Source organism: Cyprinus carpio, chromosome B5, assembly GCF_018340385.1.
Source record: "Cyprinus carpio isolate SPL01 chromosome B5, ASM1834038v1, whole genome shotgun sequence".
In the NCBI taxonomy this organism is placed as follows: Eukaryota; Metazoa; Chordata; class Actinopteri; order Cypriniformes; family Cyprinidae; genus Cyprinus; species Cyprinus carpio.
In genome coordinates, this window is record NC_056601.1 from 3,817,958 (window position 1) to 3,832,945 (window position 14,988).

General features: G+C 37.5%; 1 protein-coding gene across 3 annotated transcripts in view; it reads right to left on the reverse strand.

Moving 5' to 3' along the window:
* The window catches only part of LOC109102647 (teneurin-1-like), a 138,227-nt gene that overhangs the window by 12,929 nt on the left and 110,310 nt on the right, over window positions 1–14,988 (reverse strand). For all 3 annotated transcript variants that reach the window (XM_042723704.1, XM_042723702.1, XM_042723703.1), the window contains exons 23-25: window positions 10,999–11,153; window positions 7,012–7,378; window positions 5,087–5,597 (exon numbers count right to left, since the gene is read on the reverse strand). In XM_042723704.1, the coding sequence (XP_042579638.1) occupies window positions 5,087–5,597; window positions 7,012–7,378; window positions 10,999–11,153 (1,033 nt within the window). The remainder of the gene's footprint in view (window positions 1–5,086; window positions 5,598–7,011; window positions 7,379–10,998; window positions 11,154–14,988) is intronic.

Sequence of the window (14,988 nt, forward strand, 5' to 3'; positions counted from 1 at the left end):
TATGGCGTTGTGTGGGTGAGCAGTTTGCTGATGTCAACGCTGTGGATCGAGTGGCCCATGGTGGCGGTGTGGTTATGGTATCGGCAGGCGTATGTTATGCACAACGGAACACAGGTGCATTTTATTGATGGCATTTTGAATGCACAGAGATACCGTGATGAGATCCTGAGGCCCATTGTTGTGCCATTCATCCACGACCAGGCCCCATGTTGCAAGGATCTGTACACAATTCCTGGAAGCTGAAAACATCCCAGTTCTTGCATGGCCAGCATACTCACCAGACATTGAGCATGTTTGGGATGCTCTGGATTGGGGTATATGACAGCGTGTTCCAGTTCCTGCCAATATCCAGCAACTTCGCACAACCATTGAAGTGGAGTGGACCAACATTCCACAGGACACAATCAACGACCTGATCAAGTCTATGTGAAGGAGATGTGTTGCACTGCGTGAGGCAAATGGTGGTCACACCAGATACTGACTGGTTTTCGGACCCCCCGGACCCCCAATACAGTAAAACTGCACATTTTATAGTGGCCTTTTATTGTGGCCAGCCTAAGGCACACCTGTGCAATAATCATGCTGTCTAATCAGCATCTTGATATGCCACACCTGTGAGGTGGATGGAGAAGTGCTCACTAACACAGATTTAGACAGATTTGTGAACAATATTTGAGAGAAATAAGCCTTTTTTGTACATAGAAAAAGGCTTAGATCTTTGAGTTCAGCTCTTGAAAAATGGGGGCAAAAAGTAGCACATATAATTTTTTATAGTGTAATTAGTTATTTTTTTAGGGTTTAACGCAATATTGTAATGCATTACTTTTAAAAGTAACTTTCCCCAACACTGCTAATGACATTCTGACATATGAATGTTTTTATTTGTCTAGTTATTTTTTTTTTTATTGTTAATATTTTTAAAAGATAATGTAGGAAAAAATAATCTTTTTGGACTGAGAAGGTATTTTTGATGTGTTAAAGTTAAAAGTCACTTATTTTGAATGATAAAGGAAATGTAATTTTTTTTTTAATTATATGATCACTACGGTAACACTTTAGGGTAACACTTTATTTTAGGGTGTCCTTGTTACATATACTTACTATTATATGAACAATACATCATGCAAGTAACCCTAAACCAAACCCTAATCCTAATTCTAATGTAAAAAATATGTAGTTAATTAATATTACTCAGTACTTAAATGTATTAAATGTAATTAGGAGTTTGAGGCAAATGTCGTAGTTAATGGTTTATTAACAGTGAGAATTGGACCTTAAAAGTGTGACCATCACTTCAAATGCAGAAGTTATGAGAGAAGCTTCTTTATCTAATCCTGTCAATCATAATGTAAATGCACACAAACAGTTATCTCACTTCTGTGACAATTCTCCAGCATCCCACCAACCCTGAACTCCACTTCTTCCCCTATTCATTCATTAGTAACTTCATTATTAAGTAGTCCAAGGGTTCTTAAGAGCTTTATTTGAGTCTCAGACTGCAGTCCTGTCTTTGACAGCAAGCCAAATCTGTTTACCTTCATTATACGCAGGGATTAGTGAACTCATGAACACTGAGCTAAGCACACAGCACACAGTGCTATCCAACCGTAGTTTCGACTTTTTTACGTTTTAAAGAAAGTAAAGAACGAAATCACCTACAAACACTGCAGCTTAAACAGCTTATTAAATACAGTAAATGTCTCAATGACAATTACATAAAGTTAAGGATAGAAAATATCATTTACTCAGTATAAAAGTCGATGCGAAATGACAGAAAGACAAACATGTGGGGTGTGAGATACATTATAAAGGTGAGCAAGAGGACAGATGACTTGACATTTGAATCTGTGTGGACAGCGAGTCATGTGATATAACGAGTGGGTGAACTACTTCTGACATGTTTCATTTCTCTTTCTTCATTTCTAGAGTAGTTGTTAGAACTAAACAGCTCCAGCTCATCTTCTCTAACCCCTAATTTATTTATGTCTTGTCAATGTCAATGCCGATTTATTTCATATACTTGCATCTGGCCACCCACACTGATGTATAAGAATAAAATCTTTTCATTTGATGAAGCTCTTGAGCTCTCAAAGGCCTGCAGTTTAGATCAAGAGACATCAGCCGCCGTCTTCTCCTCTACACAAAATATTGAGTCTGCCTGAAATGCCAGTTTCTTCCTCATCTACTTAAACATCTTAGGGCCTTTTCCCTTCCTTTCCTTGCTCACTGGGGGGTTTTAAGCCACTATTTTTCTTTGCTTTTATCTTCTTTATTTTTCTATTTTCTCTAAAGCTGCTTTGGAACAATGTGTATCGCAAAAAGCGCTATACAAATAAACCTTATTTGAAAAGGGACTAAATGGATTGACTGTGCAGGGATAAGCAGCTAATCCACATGATTTACGTTACTGGATTTTCATTAAAACTCCACTGTAATTTTGTTCTAAAGCTATATTTCTGCATTTTCTGAAGATACTATGCGGTTGCTAAGGGGTTTTGAGTGGTAGGAGCAACAGTGATAGTGATGCTCACCTTAGCAAGCACAACTAATATGGCTATGTGTCAAAACTTAATGAGCTGCCTACCTAGATGCATTTTTGGGCATCATAGGTGCATTTGAACGTTTGAATCGATCATTCGAACGTCTTCGTCTCGCCTCACTGGTTGCCAGACGCTTTCACCAAGACACTAATGCATGCATATTGAGCAGCCTCTCACTTTTGCAAATCAAATCAACAGGCGCAAAATCACTTTCCCGAAATTTCATTATTCCTCAATGGTGGAATGATCTTTTGAACTCCCTCAAGTTCCTTGGCACATTCAAGAATGTCTATATTAGTGGTCTCAAAATCAAAATGATTTTCAGGTGGAAGGCGAGATGAAAATGGTTTTACAACCATATATTTTTACTAGAGAGATTAACCTTTTCCTTACACCTAGCATAGACGTGCATGTTTAGTTGACTAATGACGCCTGAGATTGTATTCTGTTTACAGATCAGTCAGGTATAATAGATGTCCCATTAAAAGACCAGAAACATTATACAAGCTGGCTTTGATTTAGCATTTGACTCAATGCTATTTTCTCTTTTTAAAATTAAATAAATAAATAATAATCTACTTGCTATTCTCACATTGCCGCTCCTGTTCATCTCTATTGTAGCTTGAAATTTTCGGAGCAATTCGACTCTGAATTGCAGTACTTCTCATGCAATGATTGATTTTTGTTGTATTCCTCATTTGTAAATCTCTTTGGATAATGGCTGAACGAGCAACTGCAAAAGGTAAAATGCCTTTAAAACTGAAAATTCCCCAAAACAAAGTTTAGATAGGCAGCTAGGTTTTGAGACACAGCCTATCAGATCAGAACTTTTTATCTCAAGTCATTACTGCATGCATATCAGATCTAAGAAATTTCCCTGTACCAGGGGCGCTTGTTGACGAGTTTGCAACACCTACGTTGGCGCATATTCTGCTTTGAGGTATGTTGCTGAAATATTCAGTACTTATTACTTCTGGATGAGGGAACTGATCAAAGTCAACACACCACTTCCTCTAATTCCTACGGTGTTGTGTGCAGAACAGAATGTTGCAACATAATTTAAATAAAATTCCCCACTATTGCTGAATAAGCTACAGGCTTACAGAATTACATATGAACCCATTTAAAAATGATAAACAAATAGATCATCAAAAATTCAAACAATCTACAATAAAATTAAATTAATCAACATTAGTTATTACACTTTGTTAACAGTATCATGAACTAAAAAACTATATTTTTACTTCTTTTATTATTTTAGGTTAATGTTTAATTTCAATATCTACAAATACATATACTATAATATAATTGTATTATATTTGTTCCAGTGTTGTGTTTTGCTTCATTTTGACTTAATTAATCCTGTTAAAATGTATTGTTTATTGTTTAAGCCCATGATACCTAATGCATTAACTAATATTAACGAATATGCAATTTTTAAATTATCACCCCAAAAATATCTTTACTACATTTATTATTCTAGGTTAATGTTAATTTGTACATTGCATTTAAAAAAAAAAAGTAATAACCTGTATTAATAAATTTTGTTAAAAATGGTTGCTTATTGTTAGCTCATGATATCTAATTAATTAACTAATATTAATGTATAAAGTATTACCATCGCAAAAAAATACTGCTTTCTGTTTACTGCTTGTGCTTTTGGCTGTTACAGGACATGAATTAAACCAAACTATGATTTATGAGCTAAGGCTGATCAGTGTAACGCTCGAGAATGCACTAGTATGCACCAGCAGGGGGCAGTGTCTCACAACAGATTGAGCACAGGGAGCCAGGCATGTGATCTGCCTCAACACTACACCAGGAGCTGCATGAGAACGTGTAGATGTGTGTGTATGTGTGTGTAAACACAGTGTGTGAAAGGTCACCGAGTTGATCAAACAAAAAGGAGAGAAAGTGAGAGAGCAAAAGAAGCCCCTGACATTTTCACACTAAATTAGAACTTGCAGCTCAGTCTCACAAATCCCTGAAAATGCCCATGCAAACAGTTTACACACACACACGCACGCGCACACACACTCGCAGGTACCCAGGCTCTTTCATAGTGAAATCAGAAGAGGATACAGAGTTCTTTTCTTTATTGGATAGATTAAGGCTGAGTGATTTTCATTGCAGCAGAAAAACACGCAGCTTGAGAAATCGAACTGCTGCACTCCTTCAAACGATCTCAGGTAACACTGTCGATCAGACTGTATTGGATTATTTTCCTTCTGATAAATTCTGATAAAGCATGATTAGATTAGACGCAGGTAAAGATTAATCTATGCTGGGAGGGAATTTTGTTTTATATACAGTATAGCAGAAACTTGCTACTCTTCTTGCTAATAACACAGCTTTAGACTATCAGAGTGTGCAAGTGTGGCTGCGTGGCAGCCGAAATAGATCTAAAGGAAGCAACGACAGGATATGACACACCAAAACGAAGACAGATCGCACTATCACGCGCGCCTATAAATCAAGCAATGCAGCGCACTCTCCCGATGAGAGAGAGGCAGACAAAGGGAGAGTAAAGGAAGGGCATCACTTACTCGTAGACAGTAGTCCAGCCGTTCTCATTGCTGATGGTGGCGAGCAGCCCCGTGTTGCCGTAGTAACTGAGCTGCGCGAGGTCGTGCGCGAGAGCCGAGATGCGCTTCAGCATTCCTGCGTTGCTAATGGTCAGCCAGTAAACCTGGCCGCCCGGGGCCACGAGCCACAGGGGCAAGCCATTAGCATCCCGCCGCAACTGCGCTATTGTGCCCTCCCTGTTTGCTATGCTGCTCAGGTGGCCCTCAGGGGTGTATGTGAAGTTAAGCAGGTAGTCCCCCGTCACCAGGCTACGGGTGAACAGGTGAGTACCGTTTGGACTAAACAGATAGAGCTCTTGGTCTGCAACCGAGGTGAGCTCATACAGCCCCTCGGGAGTGAGCTGAGGATGGTTAGCCGTGAGCCGGCGTATGCGCATGTTCCCGAGGTCAGCGATGTAGAGGGAGCCATTAGGAGAAACTGCCAGAGACGAGGGGGACTTCAGCTTGGCGTCACGAGCGTAACCTCCATCACCTGGGGACAAATTTGTGGAGAGAATGAGAAATAGGAGGAGAAAGAAATGGAAGTCTAGTTCATTAGGCATTCAGTGTTGGGCTTAACGATTAACCCTCAGAGAACCTCTGCAGTAAAAATGCAACACTTATCTACAGTAGTTAAAAAATAAAGATTTTTCAGTAATTAAACCTGCGTGCAACAGTAGCTCAGACTCTTACATGTGTCATAGCAAGACGTTTGGCAGGGAGATATGTACAAATTGAATCTCCCAGCATGCTACAGTCACACAGCAAGCTGCCTACTGACACACTGCTGACTGGCTTGGATCAAATGCAGCAAAAATGTAATTGGACCAAAAAAAAAAAAAAAGCACTGGACTTGTTATATATAGAAATATTACAGAATATGTTGCACTTCTCATTTCACAATTAAATGGATTAAAAATAAAAAATATATACTTGTAATACTCTGGTCAGTAAATGGTTTTTCTTTAATGTTTTTGACAGAAGTCTCTCACGCTCACCAAGGTTCCATTTATTTGAAAAAAAAAAAAAGAACAGTATGAATAAAAATGTCATTTATTCCTGTGATGGCAAAGCTGAATTGTCTTGTCTTAAGATCCATTAGAAATCATTCTAATTTTAATTTTGGAAATGTGATAGACTGTTTATTAAAGACTTTTTATAAATAGAGATCTTTTGTTACACTATGATAAATGCTAAATGTCTTTGCCACTTTTGATAATTTAATACTTTCCTTCAAAAGAAAAAACCCTTCAAATTCTGAACAGTAGTGTATGAAGCTACCGAAAGGAACTCATGATGAGGTGCACATACACTAAACAGCATAATTTCTCCTTCATATAATTATATAAGTAGGGCAATAAACAATGTAATGATATTAGAATACAAAAATATATATATAGAGAGAGATGGATAAACTATTCCTAATGATTTTCAACGTAGGCAAGTAAAACATTAGTGAGTGTAAGAGGGCCGCTCTCAGACGAACATACTCAAGTTTCAGTTGTCTAGCTTACTGGAAAGGCTTTTACAGAAGTCAATGCAACTGCACTGTAGGCTTGTATGCATTCAGAAGTAATTCTTCCAGGATTATGCAATGTTAGAGAGTGTCAGAGGACTGCTCTGAAATTAACATATCTGAATTTCAGCCTCCTAGCTTGCTGGGAAGGTTGCTCCAGAAAGCCAATTTGTATACTTTATTATAACAGTGGTGAAATTTAGCTACTTTCAAATCCCAGTGTTGCAATTTTTCAAAACTCACCCAAGACAAAATCTGCATGAAAAATTCATAATTTTTATAACCAGTGGCTTATTAAAAAAAGGTTTGACATGGAAAAATAACCCAATATTAATATGAATAACCCAAAGGAAAATCAATGCGTTTAGCAGTTTTGGTGCATGTATCTCACCTGAGAAACACTCGCAGTTGGGGTCAATCTTACAATCACATTCACTGGTCGCCCCTGCGATTATGAGCATTTCTCCATTTGTGGACACCTCTTGCACGCGGCTGTGCTTCCGGTCGTCGGTTTCGGCGATGTACAGAGCCCCCTGGTGGCTGACAGCGATAGCTTTCGCTCCCTCCAGCACGGAACGCACTGCTGTTTTCCCCAGAAGAACCGGTTCAATACTGGCCATGGGGCAATGGATGGGTCGTCCAGCAACCACACGCACCTGCTGGGACTCGCTCACCTGGAGCACAAGGTTATTATCGAGAACGTAGAGAGAGTTATCCAGTGGACTCACTGCCAGGTCTGTGGGCCACTCTAAACGCACCTGTGGATACACAAATGTATATTATTACCTGCTATGAATGTGAAAAGTGTGATTTTCATCATGACAGATTTCACAGCCACTCTCATCTGCTCATGGTCCATTCAGACACACTCTCTCCAGCTGACGTGGAGGACAGCGAGTTATCTCATTTTGACTATCATTATACCGATTTACATGTAACATCAGTGGGCAGGACTGTTTAACATTATATACACAGGGAAGAGATGAGACAGGGAGCAATGTGAAAGTACCAAACAAGTGAAGAATTGATATCATACTGTGTCTTGTAATGTGTGGACACGGTTTGGATTTACAAAATCTGAGAGCGAGCAGAAAAATATTCTCTGCAAACTGTGTCGCACGCCGGCCATCTGGAGGTGGAAATGCCAAAACTACTTTTCACCACTGGAGGTGGAAATGGCAAAACTACTTTTCACCACTGGAGGTGGAAAAACCTCTTTTACCAAAAAATGAAGTATGCTAAACTACGAGAGGCAAAAGACGCACCCTGCAGCCACTGATCCATTTAACAACGTTAGTTGTTCTGCTTTGTTTTGAAATCTAGTGATACATAATAAGGCTGCTTTTGCAATGATGCTAGACATATTTCTTATGAATATACACTAAAATATAATAAAAAATATTATACATATTGAACAATACAGTGATTATATATGTATAAGTATCTTATTCATCATTCAAAACATTATATATAATATTAAACACACAGTAACACATACACAGTATATATATATATTGTGATGTGCACCAACCAAACTGAAAATACATAGATCAAATAATCCAAAGCAGCATTCTAAAACAATATTTTACAATTCATATATGTAAAATATATGACGTTAAGTGAGAGAATATTTAGAACAAGTGCACTATGAATAATTTTTGTTGCTTAAAACAATGTAAAAAAAAAAAATCAGTCTATGATCTACTGTCATAAAAGTAACCATGTAGACTGCAGTCTAATCATATAACACAGGGGCAGTGAGCAGTAGCACTGTTCGAGTCTGGAGAAAAAAATACCCCCTTGGCTATCTACACCCATGATATTAACCATTTCCCTGTTAAATTTCCTGTAAAAATAACTACATTGTGATCTATACCATTACAGTGATAATATTTTAGTCATAGCAGACAGCCCTAATGTGCAGCCAGGTACAAAAACTACATCTTGGTTGTGTGTGTGTGTGTGTGTGTGTGTCCGCAGCTGCCCGACAGCCGGACAGTATTGAGTGTGAAGTGTGTCATATCCCAGGCATGCTGGGAATTATGCAGATTTCAGTGCTTCTTTTACCCAGTGGCCTGCGGCACCTCATTTCCCCTTCTCTCTCTCTCCCTCTCTCTCTCTATCTCTCCTCACTGTCTGATTCTTATTCACACACAACACACCCCGCCGGATGAACTGTGAAGAAGTGCAGAGTGTGTGTGCGTGTGTAGATGGCAGTGAGAGAGAGCGAGAAAGAGAGCGAGAGAGAATGAAAGAGAAATCAAGGGACAGTCTGCCAAAAATTGATGCTATTCAAAAGCAGGAAGAATTGTGTCTGACTTTGAAGGGAGAGCAGTCCTGCAGATTTAATGAGGACACACTAAGTTAAACTGCAGGGGGAGAGAGAGACAGAACGAGAGAGTAAAATAGATTTTTAAGAGCACTTTAAAAGAAAGACGTGGAATTGCCTTATGTTTGAGAAAGGCTTTATGATTTTAGTGTTCGAAATGGATAGAACAGAAAAAGGCGGAAACCTCAAAGGATGAAGAGAGAAAGAGAGAGATAAAAGAAAAGTAAGGATGTTGCTGCAAGCTGTATAATGTAACTGTAGCACCAGAGAGACCTTCGGTATCAGCACTTTCTCACTCTTGAGGTGAACAGTGAAAAGTGTGTGTGCATGAATCCTGTGGAGCTGAAGGAAAAGGTTGAAAGAAAGAGCGAGAAGGAGAGAGAGAGAGAGAGAGAGAGAGAGAGCGTTGGTCGAGACTCTCGCTGTGTGGGGTGGGTGTGTATGAAGTGTTTCCTTCATCTTTCAGCTCTTCAGCTTCTGTGTGCTGTTACTCACTTGATTTAAGCGAGCGTTTGAGAAGACATACTGACAGATCATTTTTCTGATGTCTGCACGCAAACAGAAAGTTAAAATCATGTGTGACTGCCTTTAACAAGTTAAGCACTTATTAAACTGACAGAGATAGGCCATATCTAAGAAATATCTTATGCGCAAACAAACGATCTGTAAATTTGTGTGGGTATAAAATGGGCTGGGTAAAAGTATCAAATTTGCAATGCATCTCAAACTTAATTTGAACAGTCCTGATATTGATTCTTAAAATCGACATCTACTTTTTTTCAGTGTTTGTTGTATTTGTTCGTTGTCCCAAAACATATTTGTATTGTGTTCTCTTCAGCTAACTCACAAAAATGCAGAGTTTGGTCCCTGTTGTCATATTTTAAAATGAATATCTTTATAAAATTCCCTGCATCGTGTTTCAGCGTCAGTGTTGAATCTTTGGTGCCATGGCAAAAGAAATCATGCCTCTCCTGACTTGTGAACATGACTTTTAGTCGGTTTTCGAAAGTGCTGCAACAAAAACACCATGTAAATAATGGCAAGAATGTGTCTTTCTATTGAGTTGTCCTTATGGTGCAAAGACAGACATACCTGTACAAAATTATCAGTGTAGCATGATTCACAAACATACAATGGTTCTTTTTAAGTGAATCAGCAATATATAGTGTAATCAGTTTTAATCTGATTAATGACCAAATTAATCTTATTAACATATAACTGTTATTTTTTTAGTGATGAACAATATATAATGTGATCAGTGTGTTAATCTGATTAATGAACAAATTAATCTTATGAACAGATTTTTGCTAATCAAAAACATATTGCATGACCAGTGTAGCCCAGTTCACAAAAATTTGTATGAGCCAGTTCTATTTAGTGAATTAACAACAGAGAGTGTAACCACCAGTGTGGTCTGCTTTATCAACTACATTTCTGAAGTTATTTTCCATTAATCTAAAATATATAACGTGACCAGTGTAGCTCTAATCACAAACAATTCTTTTTTTGTGAATCAAAACATGCAGTGTAGTCCGATTCATGAACAAATGACTCTTCTATGCTGGTTCTTTTACCGAATCAACAATGTACATTGTAGCCCAAAACAAAAAGTGAGTTGATTCTTTTAATCAATAATGGTTTTAACGAATTAACAGTTTAAAAACCTGATGATTTTTAATAAGATGGAAAATGGACATTGTAAGTGAAAAATGTATACCCAAATATATTAAAATATAGTTGACAGCTTGTGAATAAGGAGTTCTGCAATGATACTCGGTCCTAAAAATGTATAGTCAACATGTTGTACCCTAGTAAATATTTGAAATCTGCCATTTTGCTTGATACATCCACTACAAAATCACCTTGGGACCAGCTAATTAATAGTAATTGCAAAAATATTTAAGAAAAATTAGGTTAGTTCTGAGAAAAGTTCAAGTATTACTTCTTTGTTTCTAATGCAGTGACATTCATACATTATGTTTGGTTTATTCGAAATGCTTTTTGGAGCCACCGTATGTAAATCTGTACCAGTGTGTGTGTTTTGTTCACCTGGCTGATGTCCATTCGAGAGTCACAGCTGATTGGCTGGGAGGATGTGAGTCCGTTTGACCCAATGATGGTTGTTATCACTCCTTTGTCATCAATCTTACGGATCGTTGATCCGTCAACAAAATAAATGAACCCGTGCTTGTCCACTGCGATACCTGCAGGACAACAGGATACACACACAGTCATTTCTCTCCATCTCTTTCAGTTTTAATGCGCTTTATTGGCATAACAAATAACGTTACATTTGCACTGCCGATGCAGTCACAGCTTAACAGCAGATGATGAGGAACGGTGCAATGAAGAAAGACGAGTTTCTCCATCTCAGGCAATATATTCCTCTGTGTGCGATCATTCTGTTCAGATCATCTTAAATATATGCAAATTACCTTATACATGCAGATTTATGCGAAATGACATCAGATATGCACAAGAATCCGGTATTTCTTTTTATTGTTCATCCAATTTCTCTCTTTCATTTGTCTTGTTCTATTCGAATGCTTGCAAATCACCTTGAGCTGTGCAAGGCAACTCGGTTTTACATTTAAATCGAACAATGCACAAACATATATTGTTGCAGTTTAATTAAAAGTGATCTTTAGCACAAATACACCTCCAGGCCATTGACATCAGGAAACAATCGCCACCCTCATTGCTGTCAAAGACTTCATTGTGCTTAACTTTATACTTAATACCATATATGACCACATCATTTTTATTAAGAGCAAGCTAGACAGTATTTCACAGTAAACTTAATGGCATGTAAAAATTCAGCAAGTTTTCATACTAAAAATTAAAATGATTATTTTGCAATTGTAATCAAATTTTGCGTCTTAACATTTGGCAGTCAGATCAAATAATGAGTCAAGAAACATGTTATAAAAACCACAGCTGATATTATTTCTGGCTAATTTTTAACACTGGAAACTGAAGGTCAAGTTGAGTGCATTGCACTGTGGGATACAGTATTCTGTACAATGTCCTCTGGTTGTACACTGCTAATTTTGGCAAATCCATGTATTCTGTGCATATCGCGTCTTGTGCACAGTATAGACACTACATTCCGCCGCAGTAGTAAGAGTAGTGCTGTATACTATTTGGAACACCTCCACACAAATAAATATAGAGGTTATTAATTTTTTTTTTTTTTCTCTGTGTCGCTTACTGATATTTTTGTCCTCCACAGGGATTTCACGCTGAAGTGGGAACGGGCTTATATAACCATCTATTTCACAAACACACATCAGAGTTTGTTATGGCAAATAGCACTGTGTGTGTGTGTGTGTGTGCGCGTTTGCGGCTTTCCTTTCCCTTCTCTAATTTGCTCTCTTTATTCTCGCTCTCTTCCTCTAATGAGAATCACAGAGATAAGCAGACATATTGGTCTGTTCTCACCACGTTGATTTACTCTGGGAGAGATCGAGTCACACACGTAGCCATATACACACACACATACACATGCATGCAGTGCCAGATGTTTTAAATGCTTTATTTGGATTCACAATTTAGATAATACTAACAGGATCCACATATTTTCGGAGACAGTATATGGCAAGAAAATCTGCCCAGAGAGTGCATCTCAACACAGCTCCAGTAAATGACAGCTCACAAATGTCAGTATGGATAGCGGTAACAGCATCTTCTCCATATGGATAAACTGCCTATAATAGCTGACACAGAGCAGTACTTCACTAGTGGCATAGCCTGTTTCTTTCCCAACCCACACTGTAAAAACTGAATATGTGCAGTTGCTCCCTTGTGGAGCTTATTTTCTACCTGCCATGACCCTTAAAATTACTTAAACTAATGCAGTCGGTCTGACTCAATCATATTTAAACAATATTTTGACTTATACTTTTGGAGGAAATATATATGGATCATCTATGTTCAACTCGAAAATGACCAAAAATCAATGCAACAGTTGTACATTTACAACCAAACACCAATTTGCCAGTAAAACAATCCTTCATATACAGATCTACATTTACAGCAAACTTCCAGAATGAAATCTGTTTTTATTAATTGCTATTTTGCTTGTTGGCAAGCTGTCAATATAGAGTATTTATGTGATGTAAACCAGTCAGTTTTATCAGTTGCATTGCTTTATATGGGAGACCTGCCTAGTTGTCACAAGGGCAATCATAAAAACATGTTTTTATGTCATAATTATGACAATTGTCATAATTTGTCATTTATGTTTGCTATTTTTAGGACTTTTGCCTACATATAATAGCCTACATATTATATAATTGTAACATCTCAATTCCAACTTGTCATATATGTGACTTTTTATGTCATATAATCATAACCTAAAAATTAGAAACTGAAAAACTATTGAAAATTATGAAAACATTATTATTATGTAGTTATAACTATTATTTACAGTATCACATTTTTATAAAACCAATTACTGTAAGTTATCAGATGTGTTTAATATATTATAATCTTAATGTAGTAATTATCAATTTCAGTTTTTTTCATTGGCCAAAATGATAGTTTGGTATAATATCATTCACATTTTTTAAATGAATTACATGCTGCATTATTGTTTTACGGTTTAAATTTAGTTGGAAAGCCATTAAATAGCCTCTAATAGGGTATGCAGTGGCAGACTGCCATCATGAAAACTGATCTGTATCATTTTTCCTGTGCAATAACAGTGGAAATGTTCAATAGTTTTTTGTGGCCAAGACTTTGATGTATGTCCCTATACAGAAACTGACTTTGAAAAGTAAATCACTTCTGAGAAATATTCACTAGAGTAGCCCCAGTCTCGCCTATTTTTGTTGTTCAGATTTCAGTACTTTTAAATCTACTATTCAGTCATGATGAGTGGCGTACAGCCTTTTAGATGCTGAGCATCCATTCAGACTTGCATGCAAAAAACAATACAGATCATGTTGTGCTGTAAACCAGACAGAAATACATGTGAAGACATGTAGACACACACACACACGCACACACACTACCCTTGTTGCAGAAATTCTATCCGCCTCAATAAGCCTGTTTACAAATGTATCTTGTTATGGGTGCTAATTACGAGGCATATTACCCACTTAACGAGCATAACGAGCTTAATTATTTATTCTGCCTTCAGAGGGGTATACCTCCCTCTGCCCTTCAAAGGGTCCTGAAGACACAGAGAGACCCCCAGGTCCAGAACCCTTGTTTCTTACTTATCTTCTAAAATGCAAAATGCTGGTTAGATTGAAAATGATCAGAGGAGCAGCTAATCATCACACACATATACAATTCAAAACAGACCACTTTAATTTAGACTTCAGGAGTTTTTCTCTTCCTGAGCCTACTGAACGGAGCATGCCTGTCTGTTCACTCCTCGCCTCTCTAACTCTATTTCTCTTAAACTCTCGGCTGGCATCAGACCAGACTTCGAGCACCCTATCCTTCAGGGACCTGTGAATTAATGTGCCCTTTTCTCCTTCTATCTCTCTCCACCCTGGATCCAAGATTTCAGTGAATCATAGAGAGCTGCATCTGTACCACACACTCACCCACATTCTGAGCTTGTACAGCACATATACACAGCACACGCCGACACACACATACACCGTGGACACATATTGTATACTTGAATCCCAGAGGAGCTGCTTAGTGGTTGCTCCATCAGGATACTTAATGGAGTAACATACTTAAGGGATTACAATGTTTTTCCTAAAATGTTTTAACCATCTCATTGCTAATTAAACTGAAGGAAGGAAGATGAAATATAATACATTATGTTAACAGTTTCTATAAAAAAAAATAATAATAAAAAAAAAAATATTTGGTGCTTAAGGCGAGACACTGCAGGTGAATAGGGAAAAAAAATTAACTAATAGATATCACCTTACTTACCAAGTTGATTGATTACATTGATAATTGCAAACATCTTTTGTATTACAAGTTTTCTAAAATGTTATATTTAAATATGCAAATTAGGCATTATTTAATGAAATATGCACTAATTTGCATAAATTTCTAGTACAAAAATCT